We start from the raw sequence: 14,434 nt of genomic DNA, 5'->3' as shown, positions 1-14,434 counted from the left end.
CTCATTTCCTTCCTCTTACTAACAGTGGGACCTAATACACTGATTATTGAGGTCACTGTGATACCTGTACAGTGCTGGTTGAATTTGAAGGCTCGCGGTGACTAACATGTGAGGAAGAGGAAGAGTCTGCAGCCTCGGAGGGGACAGAGCTTCTCAAAGATCCCTCTGCAAGTAGACATCATTTGTTTGAGGTGAAGAGAGGTTGAAAAATGCAGAACGAAAACAATTAAGTGTTGTCTAATATAATCCGGTATGGTAGTGGAACGATAACAGGAGAATTATGTGAAAAGGGCCGTGGACGTACCTTGGGAAAATGAGAATGGTGCTGGATTTCCCTCGCGATCCCGCTGTAGAACGTGCTCCATGAACGTCAGGTGGTCCTGACCGTCAAGTGGAATCTCCTGATCGTTGAGGTCACTCTGAAGGCAGTTGTGAAATAAGTTGAGCAGCATATCATTGGGCAGAGAGGCCTCTGTCGCCTGGCTCTCTGTCTCCGCTATGGGATAGAAGCATAAATTTACAAGCACGTTCCAGGACCTCAGTGTAGTGACAGGCAGCGTATGAAATCATTCTGAGAAGTTAACTGATAGTGAATAGAATGAGGTCTACCAATTTATTAGGAACCAGTACAAGAAGGTACTACACCACAGGCCCCTACTGAGGGCTCATGGATTGGGATGGCCATCAACCATTCCTAATCATCAATGGTTTATGGCCGATGTCGAATGCTTTTGCCATCGGTGGGAGAGAACCAGATAGTTTCCCTCCATCAATGGTACTGTAAAAAAGAAGAAAAAAAATCATTTATGCTAAGTGTCGGGACACAGAGCATAGCTCCGCCCCTGACACCCACTAAGCCCCGCCCCATTTTTTATTGGCCTGTGGCTCAGCCAGTACCTTTCAGGGGTGGCCATCGAATGGTGCAAACCATAGATGGTTTATGTGCCATTGATGGTTATCATCAATGGTGTCATCGATGGAAACCATCGATAGACAGCCCACCGATGGCCATCCCTATTCATGGGTAGAATCCATGATTCTAGTTCCTAGTGAATGGATGGGCTACACTCTCACTTGCAGATACAACTCGCTGCCACCAATGGGCCTAATTCAGACCTGCATTCTTTGCATCCCTGCGATCAGGTAGTCGCTGCCTACAAGAGGAGGGGGAAATCGCTGTGCAGGTCTGCAATCGCATGTTGAGGAGAGCTACACAGCCCAGGACTTACTCTTCCAGTGCGATGATCGGGGCCGGAGCCGACGTCAGAAACCCTCCCTCCAAACGCCTGGTCCTTCTTGCTTTTTTCCGGACACTCCTCTAAAACGGTCAGTTGCCACCCACAAACGGCCTCTTCCTGTCAGTCACCTTGCGATCGCCTGTGCGATCACTTTTCTTGCACCATCTCATCGCTGCACGGACCGAAGCGCCTGTGCATTGCGGTGCATACGCATGTGCAGTTCAGACCTGATCGCAGGCTGTACGAAAACGCAGCCTAGCGATCAGGTCTGAATTAGGCCCAGTGTCTTTAGGTCATCAGGATCTCCCAAATCCCCCCCAAAAAACCCAATGATTTTTCAGGTTTGGACGATGTAGGAGATGATCCAATTGTGGCTTTAACATGGCACATTCTATGAAACCGAAGCTGTGTCAGTTATTGAGTTACAAATTCTTTTATCAGGAAAATGTATTCGCAACTAGGAACAGTGGTTAGTTCAAAGGAAAAAAAACAACACAATAATGCTTCTCAGGGGGTAATTCAGATCTGGTAGCTGGGCTGCGTTTTTTGCAGCCCTGTGATCAGATAGTCGCCGCCTACAGGGGGAGTGTATTTTCACTGTGCAAGTGTGTGATCGCATGTGTAGCAGAGCTGCTAAAATCCCCTGTGTGCAGCCTCTGAGCAGCCCAGGACTTACTCTTCCAGTGCGATTGAATCCTGTTGATCGGGGCCGGAGCTGACGTCAGACACCCTTCCTGAAAACGCTTAAGCCCGCCTGCGTTTTTCCGGACACTCCCTGAAAATGGTCAATTGCCACCCACGAACGGCCTCTTCCTGTCAATCTCCTTGCGAACGCCCGTGCGAATGGATCCTTCACACCATCCCGTCACAGGGCGCCGATGCCCGTTGCAGCCGTGCGACGCCCCGGCGCAGTGCATACGCACTTCGGATCTGATCGCCCGAACGCACAGCAGCGTTCAGATCTGAATTACCCCCTTAATCTTTAAACAAACATGGCACAGTTTTTTTATTTTAAATTGTACTTCCCAGTTTATAATGATACGATTATTTACAGCAGTGGTTTCCCACCTTTGATCCTAAAGGCACCCTAACAGTCTAGGTTTTAAGGATATCCATGGTTGAGCACAGAAAGGTAAATCAAACTGACTGAGGTATTGAATTCAGCACAGATATCCGTAAAACCTGGACTGTTTGGGTGCATTGAGGACCGGGTTTGGGCATCTCTGATTTGCGACAGTTTATGCCATTTCTTCTGCTGTTTATTACTGAAACACAAATTGTACATTTATTGGCTTCTCTGCACCACTACGGGTTTACTGGTTTATATTACCAGATATTTGCAGTTTTAGGTGGCGTTCTTTAATTAAAGAAGTAAACAAGACAAAATAACCTCTCACCCACATTACTTGCATTATAAATGTACACCATAACTTATTTTTATTTTTATAGAAGTCGCACCCTTTTATTGTAAGTATTTAAAGCGCTCTCTCTCTCTCATTACCTCTACTCAGCGTCAAAAAGAACATCTCAATCTGTTGGCATTTAGGCAGCAGCTTCATCAATCCAAAGTGAAACGGGACCTCCCGAATGCACAGACCACTGCTCTCTGGGGGGTCTGCAAGAGAGACGCATTATACGGGGCTGAAGCTAACGCACCAACAATCCTTCAGAACTCGCATGGACATGGAGAGACAGGTAGACATTGTGAACATCATTCATATTAAATTGGTAACCTGTGCCCACCACCTGTTGGGGAACTACAAGTCCGACAATGCCATGCTAACTGCAGCAAGTCAAAGCTGTACTTAATCATCCCTACAAGCAGGAGAGCTGCAGGTTGCTAACGCGTTTCTTGGGATATTATGAGAAAGAATCCTGTGAATCCTCCTAGTACTAGTTATCTGATAGGCATTGAAGAAAATGTAGATTGTTTTACCTGGACTCTCAGTTTTAGCCAGGGTGGGGGAGCTGCCATCTTTGTTTCGGCAGAGCTGTACGATGTATTCAAAAGTTAACATGACGCCGATACAGCTCTGATCACGGGGGAATAGCTGCATGAGACAGGAATTGTATATATGTCACTAGATCATGACGAAATATATCGGCGGTAATACAGGTTACATTTCACACCTATGCCCTCCAATGCTGCCAAGTCAAAACAAAAGTTAGCTACGCCCCATATGCATTGCTACAAGTGACACTGCAAATCTGCTCCACCCAATAACTACTACTTCACACACATGTGATGCTACAGGTCAGAGTTCACGCCTCTAATGACATCACCCAAACACCAGTATTATGTCCCATTTCCCAACGTTCTAGCAGTGGCATCAGGGCTGACCTGGATTTGGAGAGGTACATTCACCTGGAAGAGTTAGCAGCACCATTTCACCAAATGTGTACCTCAGACCGTTCTCATTATTGTGTTTAAACAGCTCTTGCTGTGCTGCCTTTTATTTTGAATACAGTGGAAGACCCTGTGTGGTTCTAGGCACTCACTGCTTGTGGAATCTCAGAGTACGTAAGGCCGTGTAGGTGTTTCCAGCTCTCGCAGGTCCCCATAACGTAGCCAATCTGCGGCTCCACCCAACACTCAGACACCAAGTGCAGCTCCGTGTCCTGTTCTATGGCTTCCACCTCTGTGTCGTTATCCTCATCCGTGGAGAAGCTATAGCAGTACAAGTGGGTAGATGTACTAGGGCACAAGGCAGGGCAGGGGAGGTAGAGTAGGAAACGAGAACCTACCTGTCCTTGGTAGAGGTCACGTGTGGAGGAAAGAGAATGTACTGGATGATACAGCTGTGTTTCTCTATACTGCCTTCACCTACAGAATCACTCTGCAGAGGACAGAAGACAATTTTGTAGAAGAAGAGATGCAGAATACAAGGGGATAAAGGAAAGGCTCTCTCACCTGAATGGGGACCTCCAAGACCATGTTTATGATCCCTTCTCCACTAGAAGCAAAGTGGAAGCCCTCCGAGAGTCGGATCCTGGAGGCACATAACAACGCGGGTTAGTATTAAACATAATCAACACTGGCACTGAGCGAAACGCGCATCCGTTGTATAAATACAAGTGTTTCACAAGCAATATGTATGGGAAAGGCAAGAAACACATAACGGGGCCGATGCGAGTTGAAGCCCACTGCAGTGCATATATTTATGCTACGAAACTGTGTGCGATGCTGGGTTGTACGCGTTTCGACTGCAACGACCAAAGAAGTGGAACTCGGTCCTCATGGAGTGTTCTCATGTAGGCAAAGTTCAAAGAGGATGCTCTGTTTGTATTTGTTTCCTTTGCAACAAGGATTAGACCGGAGCAAGTAATTACTGAGGATGACGGTGACTAGTAGAAAACCAGTTGCACACAGGTAGCATATAACTCTGCCTGCAGGCTATTATACACCTATTCAGTTAATGCTTCTGAGCAAAATACGTCCAGTTTACTTACAACTCAGCATCAGGCCCATAGTGTATGTCTGGTCCTTCTGTACGATCTCCATGTCTATGCAACAAACAACACACTGCTAATTACAGCATTCTATCACTTGTGATGTACGTAGAGCACTGGCTATCTACAGCTTTTTATTAAGAGTATACTGTTGTACACAGTTTTTTTGTTTATGTGTGTAAGAACCAGATATTTAGTTGACCTTTTATTAAGAAAGTGGTGGTTTATGTATTGATCTCCGTAACAATTTACTAAATATTTTAAAATAGCCTGGTATATTCCCGAGGTTCTCATCATAAACAGACTGTTGTTTCAACTGTTGTCCTCTGTTTGGGCATTCCCGTCTTACATAGCTCACTTCATGTAAGGTATTTGTGCTATTGAGCATCACAGGGTCACAGGAATATACTCATAATGTCGCCAATCATAATGTTGACATCACTATGTCGACAGAGCTGAAATGTTGACATTGAACATGTTGGTATATGCAGAATGATGACATGGTCACAATGTCAACATTCTGCAGGGAAGGGTTAGGCATAATGGGGAGGGTTTGGCTACGGGAGGAGAGGTTAGGGTTAGGCACTAGGGGGAGGGTTTGGCTACGGGAGTAGAGGTTAGGGTTAGGCACTAGGGGGAGGGTTAGGCTACGGGAGGGGAGGTTAGGCACTAGGGGGAGGGTTAGGCTACGGGAGGGGAGGTTAGGGTTAGGCACTAGGGGGAGGGTTAGGCTACGGGAGGAGAGGTTAGGGTTAGGCACTAGGGGGAGGGTTAGGCTACGGGAGGGGAGGTTAGGGTTAGGCACTAGGGGGAGGGTTAGGCTACGGGAGGGGAGGTTAGGCACTAGGGGGAGGGTTAGGCTACGGGAGGGGAGGTTAGGCACTAGGGGGAGGGTTAGGCTACGGGAGGGGAGGTTAGGGTTAGGCACTAGGGGGAGGGTTAGGCTACGGGAGGGGAGGTTAGGCACTTGGGGGGGGGGTTAGGCTACGGGAGGGGAGGTTAGGCACTAGGGGGAGGGTTAGGCTACGGGAGGGGAGGTTAGGCACTAGGGGGAGGGTTAGGCTACGGGAGGGGAGGTTAGGCACTAGGGGGAGGGTTAGGCTACGGGAGGGGAGGTTATGGTTAGGCACTAGGGGAAGGGTTAGGCTACGGGAGGGGAGGTTAGGGTTAGGCACTAGGGGGAGTGTTAGGGAGAGGCTACGGGAGGGGAGGTCAACTTTTAGGCAGGAGGGTTAGAGTGAGGCTATGAGACGGGAGGTTAGGGTTAGGCACTAGGGGAAGGGGTAAGGTGAGGCTACGGGAGCGGAGGTTAGAGAGACTACTGCAGGGGAGGGTTAGGCACTTGGGGGAGGTTAGGATTAGGCACTAGGGGGAGGGTTGAGCTATAGGTGGGGAGGTTAAGGTTGGGCATTAGTAGGAGGGTTAGGCTACTGGAGTTGTGGTTAGGGTTATGCACTAGGGGGAAAGTTAGGGTGAGGCTACACGAGGGGAGGTTAGGCACTAGGAGGAAGGATAGAGTGAGGCTACGGGATGGGAGATTAGGGCTAGGCACGAGGAGGAGGGGTAGGGTGAGGCTACTGGAGAGAAGGTTAGGCTATGGGAGGGTAGCGTTAGGCAGTAGGGAACCAGGGGTATTACCCCAAATGGAATTACAATGTCATAGACACCATCTTTAGTGGATTTTAAAACAAGCTCCATAAGTAGGGATTGCCATGCTATCCCATTAACTTGGGACACTAATGAATTACACAGGTTCTGCGGCTGGCTGACTTGAAGCATGCATCTCACCTGGCTTTAATCAGCCACAGAACCTGTGTAATCCATGAGTGTCCTGGTTTAAAGGGATTGCATGGTAAGCCTACCTAGAAGTGTCCTTATCAGCGCCAGAGAGTACTTGTTCTACTACATTACATTATTTGCCAGCATGTTTACGAAGGATGGCAACATACTCTGTAAGAGTGGAGAGGATCTGTGCCATGGCCATGATGGGCACCGTGGCCGTCAGACTTGACTGCACAGACCAGATCCACCTCTGATGGTAGAAGTAGCGGGAGAGCGATGCCAGTGTGGAGGAGGCAGAGCGGTTGGTAATGGGGGGTCCGGGCACTGAAGTGTGCTGTGCCAGACTTTCCAGGTTCAGGATGAATGGGGTTCGGTAATCCAGAGGCAGCTTATCATACCTAAGAGGAAGAACAGGAATTCAGTGATTTGTAGGCCAGTAACTGGACCCCCAAAGGGTCTGATGGAACCTACTACTCCATGAAGCAAGGAGATAGGTGACTCACATTATCTCACAACACACAATGAATTTATATACAGAAGTAATTCAGCAGATCCTTAGTGGAACAGTTCAACGTGCACAGTAGCAAAAGCTTAGGCCAACTGCGCAAACATCGGCTTGGTGGCCACCTCTGCCTCAGTCCATAAGGCTCACACTCTGCACTTACTTGATGAGCAGCTTCTCCAGCGGTTTGTGCAGTAAGACCAGGCAGCAGCGGTCCGAAAAGGCTGGCGGTGGCACCTGTGGTGGTGGAGACTTAGAAGGGGAGCTAATGCCAAACATCTTCCTCTTCACTCGGGGTGTGGTCTCTTTGCTCTGCACCCTCTGGGGGAAGCGCAGCTGAAGAATCCGGTCCCTCAGCTCCTCCACGATCTGTGAGGATTTAATTAAAGTGGCGACAGACAACGGATCAATTCTATTCATCTTGTCCATTTACAACATACATGGACTGGGGCAATGAGACTCGTGAATGCACAAGGAACTAAAGTGCTGTCAGGATAAATGCTGTATTGGAGGAGTCTAAGGGATACCACAACGCATTCTGTCTTCAGGTCTGGCAGGCAGACCTCCGTGTGGTTGGGAGGTGCTTTCCTGGCTGGTGTTTATTACGGATAAACTCGAATTAGGAGTCAGGAGAGTATTGCCTGCGGATTAGCAGCTGCTTCTTATGAACGTAACACTTTAAACCACTTGGGCGGTTGGCTTGTGCTGGCTTAGGGGGTTCCCATGCCCTGGACTTGAACCTTAGTGTTAGGGACCACTAGATGGAAGTCAACTGGATGCAGTTTGTGGGCCCTCATTTCTAACCCAAATTATGCTAAGTACCTCATATTTACTATATGTTATATTGCAGAGTTTATTATAATTACTCTGATTAGCAGTGCTTAGTAATTAGGTCCTAATTCAGACCTGATCGTTGTGCTGCAAATTACACTGTCCTGTGATCAGATAGTCGCCGCCCAGGGAGAGTGAAAATTTGGCCCGTGCACGTGTGTATGCTGTGCGAAAATTCCCCATAGTCACCGGAAAGCTGCAAAACCGTTCGCATCACCCTCACCATCGAATGATTTTTCCAGTCTGTGCAATGTGTGCAGTGTGTACGTAGCTCAATACTTACTCCTCCAGTGCAAAGAAATCAGGCTGATCAGGGCCGGAGCGGACGTCACACACCCTCCCTAAAAACGTTTGGGCACGCCTGCGTTTTTCTTGCCTTTTCCAGAAAACGGCCAGTTACCACCCACAAATGGCCTCTTCCTGTCAATCACCTTGCTAACAGCCGCGCAATCAAAATTTTCGCACCACCCTGTTGCTGTTTGGAGACGCGCGTGCAGGCATTACAGTGCATACATACGTGCAGTAGTTCGATAATCGCCCGCTGTGCGGAAACGCACAACAGTGATTTGGTCTGAATCGGGCCCTTAGTGTGCATCAGCATTTTCTCTTAATTCAGCGTGGAGCGCTGGACCCCAAGAAAACACACATTCTGATTTTTTTACTTACCATAAAATCCTTTCTCCTATTTTTTTTTGTGCAAACATATTTATTTAGGAATTCACCTGGTTTCTGCAGTTTGCGGGAGTTCCCAGAGGAAATCCCAGCCTGAGCACCATGCAGGGAGCTTTCCAGATGATCCGCACTACGCAGAATGAGGCAGGGGTCTGACTGACATCACTGTGAAAGCGGAGGGGAGAAACAATACTGTGATAATAACTATACAGAGCTAGACGATGATGCGTCACTTTATCAGATCCCTCTAATTAAACGTTTGGTACCTCAGCATTAACTTGACGTAGGAATAACTCTCCACCAGCACGAAGCTGCTCCAGTCTCGTAACAGGGAAGTGAGGGCTGTGTGAGAGATGCGGCAGAGAACTGTGCTGTATCGCCCGTTGTTCCCCGGGGTATGGAGGTGCTTAGGAACAGGCCTGGAAGGTTAATGGACAATAGAGAGGACGTCACATACCGTAACCTCCTGCTGAACTGAAAGGTCCGTTCATTAAAGTTTGTCTCATAACAAATGCTTTACGCCAGATTAGCCATAGGCTCAGCAATGTCATACTGTAGATATTTCTAGAAGTCGGTGTTGGACAGACCAGTCCATGGGTATTTGCAAGAAATAAAATCTGACCGGCTGACCGCATCAGAACTTACTTCATTGTTGACGATTATGGAGCGTCTATATGTTTGGGACATATGAAAACACAATGAAATGACACAAGACTAGTGCACAGATAACAGGACTACTTATTCCTGCCTCTAATCTCCTGGGCCTACCCCAAGGTTGGGTATAGGCCCACATAGGGTTCTGAGGTCACTTCCACTCCATAACACCCAGGAAAACATCCCACAACATCCCACAGATTAAATAAACTGAGCCACGTATCAAATACTATATTAAATATAAGGCATAGCCCTTTACAGGGGTTTAGTATGAAATCCCTACAATCAAAATCCTGACGGTCAAAATATCGACAACAATTGACCAACAGTCAAAATCCCGACATTTCAAATACAGACATTTAAAAAGCCGACACAAGCTTTTCATTTATTTATTTTTGGGATATCGACACAGGTCGATGGAGAGTATAAGTGTATCACATCCCCTCGCATGCTTCGGGCACGATGCCTCGCAAGGCTCATTGCGCTCGGCACACAATTATATTCCCCCTCCAGTTCCACTGGGATGGTAAAGTATGAACAAGTCAGTATTCAATGAAAAAATCATTAAAAACGTATGTCGACTTTTTTGACCTGTCGACATTTTAAATGTCGGTATTTTAACCTTGTCGGTATTTTAAATGTCAGTATTTTGACCGTTGGGATTTTGATGCCTTTGCACTTCAAGAGTAGCTCCCGACCAGCGCAGCTTTAGCGAGCTGGCGGGGAGCTACTCGTCGCTCCCCGGCCCACAGCGGCTGCGTGTGACGTCACGCAGCCGCCGCGGCCAGCTCCACCCAACGGTCCGGCCCCGCCTGCGTTGGCCAGACCGCTCCTCCTAAATGGCGGCTTAACGCCGCCATCCAGCCCCCTCGCGCCCAGCGACCACCTCTGCCTCAGAGGCGATCGCTAGGCAACGACGGCTGCCATGCGCCGGCGCACTGCGACGCCGGCGCATGCGCAGTTCCGACCCGATCGCTGCACTGCGACAAACTGCAGCGAGCGGTTGGGTCGGAATAACCCCCTTAGTTGTACACAGATATACAAGTGTCGCATATCATATAAATTAGTGTAGTTGCGTGAAACTGTTTTGTCTGTGGTGGTCATTCCGAGTTGATCGCACGTAGCAACTTTTTGCTGCCCGTGCGATCAACTAGACGCCGCCTATGGGGGAGTGTATATCTGCATAGCAGGGCTGTGATCGCTTGTGCAGCCAGGCTATGTTAAAAAAGTTTCCTGAAAAACAAGACCAGGGTCAGACCTACTTACCCTGTGCGGCGGACCCAGCGACGAAGGTCCCGGGATTGACGACAGACATCCGCCCACCAAACTCCTCGACACGCCTGCGTTCGGATCTCCACGCCCCGGAAAACGGTGAGTAGACACCCCCGAAACGCCTCCCCGCCATCAATATTCTTGCGATTGCCGCTGCAATCACTTTCAGCGCTGGCGGCGTCGCTGCCTGCAACAACGCGCGTGCGCATTGCTGGCGCCGCGCAGCCACAGTCCCGACCCCTTCGCACCGCAGCGAAGAACCGCTGCGTGCGAATGGGTCGGAATGACCCCCTATGGCATAACTCCTAGCATGGGATAGCTGATTCCACTCCCCCAAGTAAGGACACAGTTCTGCCTAGCGACACAACGCTAGTGTGACAATAGCCTCACGCCAGAGACCTCCAACACACGAGACCAGACTTCCATCCCGTCCGTCATACTAACATGTCGTGTTCCAGGAGTAACACAAGGCGGTGCACATGCAGCCAGCGTTGCCAGACGTTGGCATCCATTGAGAGAATCGGCTTCCAGTAAGAGGCAAACTGGGAATGGCAGGAGTCAGAGTCACTGTGCTGCAGTGACAACACCTGCAGAGGTGAGAGGATACAGTTGTGGCAATCAGACTGCTGAGATACACCGCAGAACATCCGGTACTGTGTGTCCGCACGAGGAGAGACTTACCGGGGTTGTGGATCCAGGTGGGATATAGAAGAGGGGCACCCCGTTCTTGGTGCTCTCTGGGATTTTGTAATGCTCGGGCACAGTGTCAAATGACTTGAGATGTACCAACATCTGATCTGTCTGACTGATGCTGCAAGACAGGAATCACGGTCATATAACGTCAAATCTTTATCAAAAGTTCAGGCGGCAAATGACGGTTTATGAGCTTCTCACGTAGCAACAGTCTACAGATCTCATACTTGTAGCCAGTTTTATTTGGTGAATGGAATTTATTGTCAGAGTTATGTTAACAGTTTCGTTTGACCACATTTTTAGGATCTCTGAATAACATGCTCTGTGCCAGAACAATAGGTAATGCTATTTTGCTTTTATTTAAAGCTATTTAAAACAATAATATTGCGATAGAGTTTATAAATCTGTTCTCATATTCTCATATACTGAAAACAGAGTCTCCAGGGGATAGGCAGTGCAGAGTCTCCAAGGGATGGAGCGGGGTAGAGGACACAGGGATAGGCAGTGCAGAGTCCCCAGGGGATGGTGCAGTGCAGAGTCCCCAGGGGATGGTGCAGTGCAGAGTCCCCAGGGGATGGTGCAGTGCAGAGTCCCCAGGGGATGGTGCAGTGCAGAGTCCCCAGGGGGTGGTGCAGTGCAGAGTCCCCAGGGGGTGGTGCAGTGCAGAGTCCCCAGGGGATGGGCAGTGTAGAGGCCCCCGGGGATGGGCAGTGTAGAGGCCTCCGGGGATGGGCAGTGTAGAGGCCCCCGGGGATGGGCAGTGCCTCCGGGGATGGGCAGTGTAGAGGCCCCCGGGGATGGGCAGTGTAGAGGCCTCCGGGGATGGGCAGTATAGAGGCCTCCGGGGATGGGCAGTGTAGAGGCCTCCGGGGATGGGCAGTGTAGAGGCCTCCAGGGATGGGCAGTGTAGAGGCCCCCGGGGATGGGCAGTGTAGAGGCCCCCGGGGATGGGCAGTGTAGAGGCCCCCGGGGATGGGCAGTGTAGAGGCCTCCGGGGATGGGCAGTGTAGAGGCCTCCGGGGATGGGCAGTGTAGAGGCCTCCGGGGATGGGCAGTGTAGAGGCCTCCGGGGATGGGCAGTGTAGAGGCCTCCGGGGATGGGCAGTGTAGAGGCCTCCGGGGATGGGCAGTGTAGAGGCCCCCGGGGATGGGCATGGTATACAGCAGTGTAAGACAGTACTCACTCCCAAAGTCTGCTAGGAATCATATCCCTGTACTGGTTATATCTATTGAAAACTAAAAAAGAACTTTAACGTTATGAACAGAAATAGGTGTAATGGAACAAGGTGCTCCTAATGTAATATGGCGGAGGGGCAGAATATGATGTGGCAGTGGGTATGGTTACCTCTGGAGGGTGTACCAGAATCGCCGTATGACGCTGGTCCTGTAAATGCTGGTGATGGGTTTCTTCAGCGTGCAGCTGATATCGTGCAGTATATCATAGCTCCCTTCCATTACGACCTCCACCCTGGTGCTGCGCTTGGAGGCATCCAGTGGCCACGCCGCCATTGCTAGGTACTCAACGCGCATGTTATGCTTCCACAGCAGAACCAGTTTTACCTCCAGCAAAGCTTAGAGAAGATAAATGTATCAGTAAATAACAGTTATTACCCAAGCAGTAGGTTACTTCCTAATACTAACTAAGGGAATAGGGTGACCCATAATTAACGTTATATTATTATATAATATAGCAGAGGCTTTCTTATTGTTTGCATTCAGCTTCTAGATTCCACTAAGTAGTGACTTTCAGCCCACGGTTCCCCCGTTAATAAAATCAAGCAGTGACAATGTGTGACTGCGGCACAGCACACTGCCGGATAGAACGTCTCACCTTTTGTAATGCGGATCTCCCGAATGCTGTACCCTTCTCGGAGCCTCACGGATACCACGCTGACAATGTCGGCATGCAGCTCCTTCTCTGCATGCTTCCTCCGCCGTGTGGCGAGTGCGGGGTTACTGCTTGCCGACACCAGGTGCTCATTGAACAGTTTGTGCTGGGAGCCTGACAACACAGAGCAAAATATACACCCATGCTTATAGCAGAGCGCACACAATGGACCTGACACAGGGGAGCGTCATTCAAATAAAAGTCATTTACATTGAATTAAATTTCCTTAAGAGAAAAGAACCATGCCAGGAGAATTAATGAAACAAGACTGCCAGACGTATTTGGTATAACGTCTTTTAATAAACCTGCAAAATCATAATCCTCAGTACGGGCATTTGTATTCCCAGGGACACATGCAACGTGGGGCAGAAGAGTGGGGTTACGGCATCACACAATTAATATGTCCGAACTGTCACTCAAACACCTTGCAAACTAGAATAGGTTAGTTGTCTCCAGAGGCTTAGCAAGAGTGGAGGCCATTGCTATGGAGCCCAGAGTCTTAGGGGGCCTGGTTCGGGATGTGTTCAGCATTCCGGCTGTCATGTGAGCAACGCCGGAATCTCGACACCACTCAGAAGACCGTCGCAGGATCACCGACAGCTGACATCCCGAAGGGGAGTATTGGGGTTCAGGGTTAGGCACTAGGGGGTGGTTAGGGTTAGGCCCTAGGAGGGGTGGTAAGCCATAGATGCCACCCCCGGAGGGTTAGCCATAGAACCCCAACGGTTAGGGTTGCGGACAGGGAGGGTAAAAATACTTACCCCTTCCTCTGTCAGGCTCTTCAGTGTCGGGATGCAGCTGTTGGTGATGTGACCGCCGGCATCCCGACCGCCGGTATTTAGTATGTATTCCAGATGATCTGCGGCACAACAGTGGGGCATAATATGTACTGGGAGAACTGTGTGGCATATTGTGACCTGGGGTCACTGTGTGGCTTAATGTGAACTAGGGCACTGCTACGGGACATAAAGTGAACAAGCGCACTACTATGGGGTATAACATGAACCAGAGCACTACTATGGGGTATAACATGAACCAGAGCACTACTATGGGGTATAACATGAACCAGAGCACTACTATGGGGCATTACATGAACTAAGTCACTACTATGGGGTATAACGTGAACCAGAGCACTACTATGGGGTATAAAATGAACCAGGGCACTACTATGGGGTATAAAATGAACCAAGGCACTACTATGGGGCATACATGAATTAGGGCACTACTATAGGACATAAAATAAACCAAGGTGCTACTATTACTATTATCCTTTATTTATATGGCGCCACAAGGGTTCCGCATGGCCCAATTACAGGATACATATGTACATAATCAAAACAGGAAAACAGTGACTTACAGTTGAAGACAATATAGGACAAGTACAGGGTAACTAAGCATAACTACACCAGTAGACGACATAGAAATAAGTTCCAAGGTGGCCAAAAAACTGCG

The 14,434-nt window shown here is 49.2% G+C and overlaps 1 protein-coding gene across 7 annotated transcripts in view; it reads right to left on the bottom strand.

The window, feature by feature from the left end:
• SZT2 (SZT2 subunit of KICSTOR complex) overlaps nucleotides 1-14,434 on the bottom strand; it is a 295,338-nt gene that overhangs the window by 159,388 nt on the left and 121,516 nt on the right. For all 7 annotated transcript variants that reach the window (XM_063939324.1, XM_063939327.1, XM_063939326.1 and 4 more), the window contains exons 9-23: nucleotides 12,926-13,096; nucleotides 12,440-12,665; nucleotides 11,083-11,212; nucleotides 10,846-10,988; nucleotides 8,742-8,894; nucleotides 8,526-8,640; nucleotides 7,136-7,341; nucleotides 6,638-6,868; nucleotides 4,150-4,228; nucleotides 3,984-4,075; nucleotides 3,738-3,906; nucleotides 3,175-3,289; nucleotides 2,740-2,853; nucleotides 305-496; nucleotides 65-165 (exon numbers count right to left, since the gene is read on the bottom strand). In XM_063939324.1, coding sequence (XP_063795394.1) covers nucleotides 65-165; nucleotides 305-496; nucleotides 2,740-2,853; nucleotides 3,175-3,289; nucleotides 3,738-3,906; nucleotides 3,984-4,075; nucleotides 4,150-4,228; nucleotides 6,638-6,868; nucleotides 7,136-7,341; nucleotides 8,526-8,640; nucleotides 8,742-8,894; nucleotides 10,846-10,988; nucleotides 11,083-11,212; nucleotides 12,440-12,665; nucleotides 12,926-13,096 — 2,237 coding nt within the window. The remainder of the gene's footprint in view (nucleotides 1-64; nucleotides 166-304; nucleotides 497-2,739; nucleotides 2,854-3,174; nucleotides 3,290-3,737; nucleotides 3,907-3,983; nucleotides 4,076-4,149; nucleotides 4,229-6,637; nucleotides 6,869-7,135; nucleotides 7,342-8,525; nucleotides 8,641-8,741; nucleotides 8,895-10,845; nucleotides 10,989-11,082; nucleotides 11,213-12,439; nucleotides 12,666-12,925; nucleotides 13,097-14,434) is intronic.

This window comes from Pseudophryne corroboree, chromosome 9, assembly GCF_028390025.1.
Source record: "Pseudophryne corroboree isolate aPseCor3 chromosome 9, aPseCor3.hap2, whole genome shotgun sequence".
Taxonomy (NCBI): domain Eukaryota; kingdom Metazoa; phylum Chordata; class Amphibia; order Anura; family Myobatrachidae; genus Pseudophryne; species Pseudophryne corroboree.
Note: the sequence above shows the minus strand (reverse complement) of the source record. Positions and strands in the feature narration are given on the sequence as shown.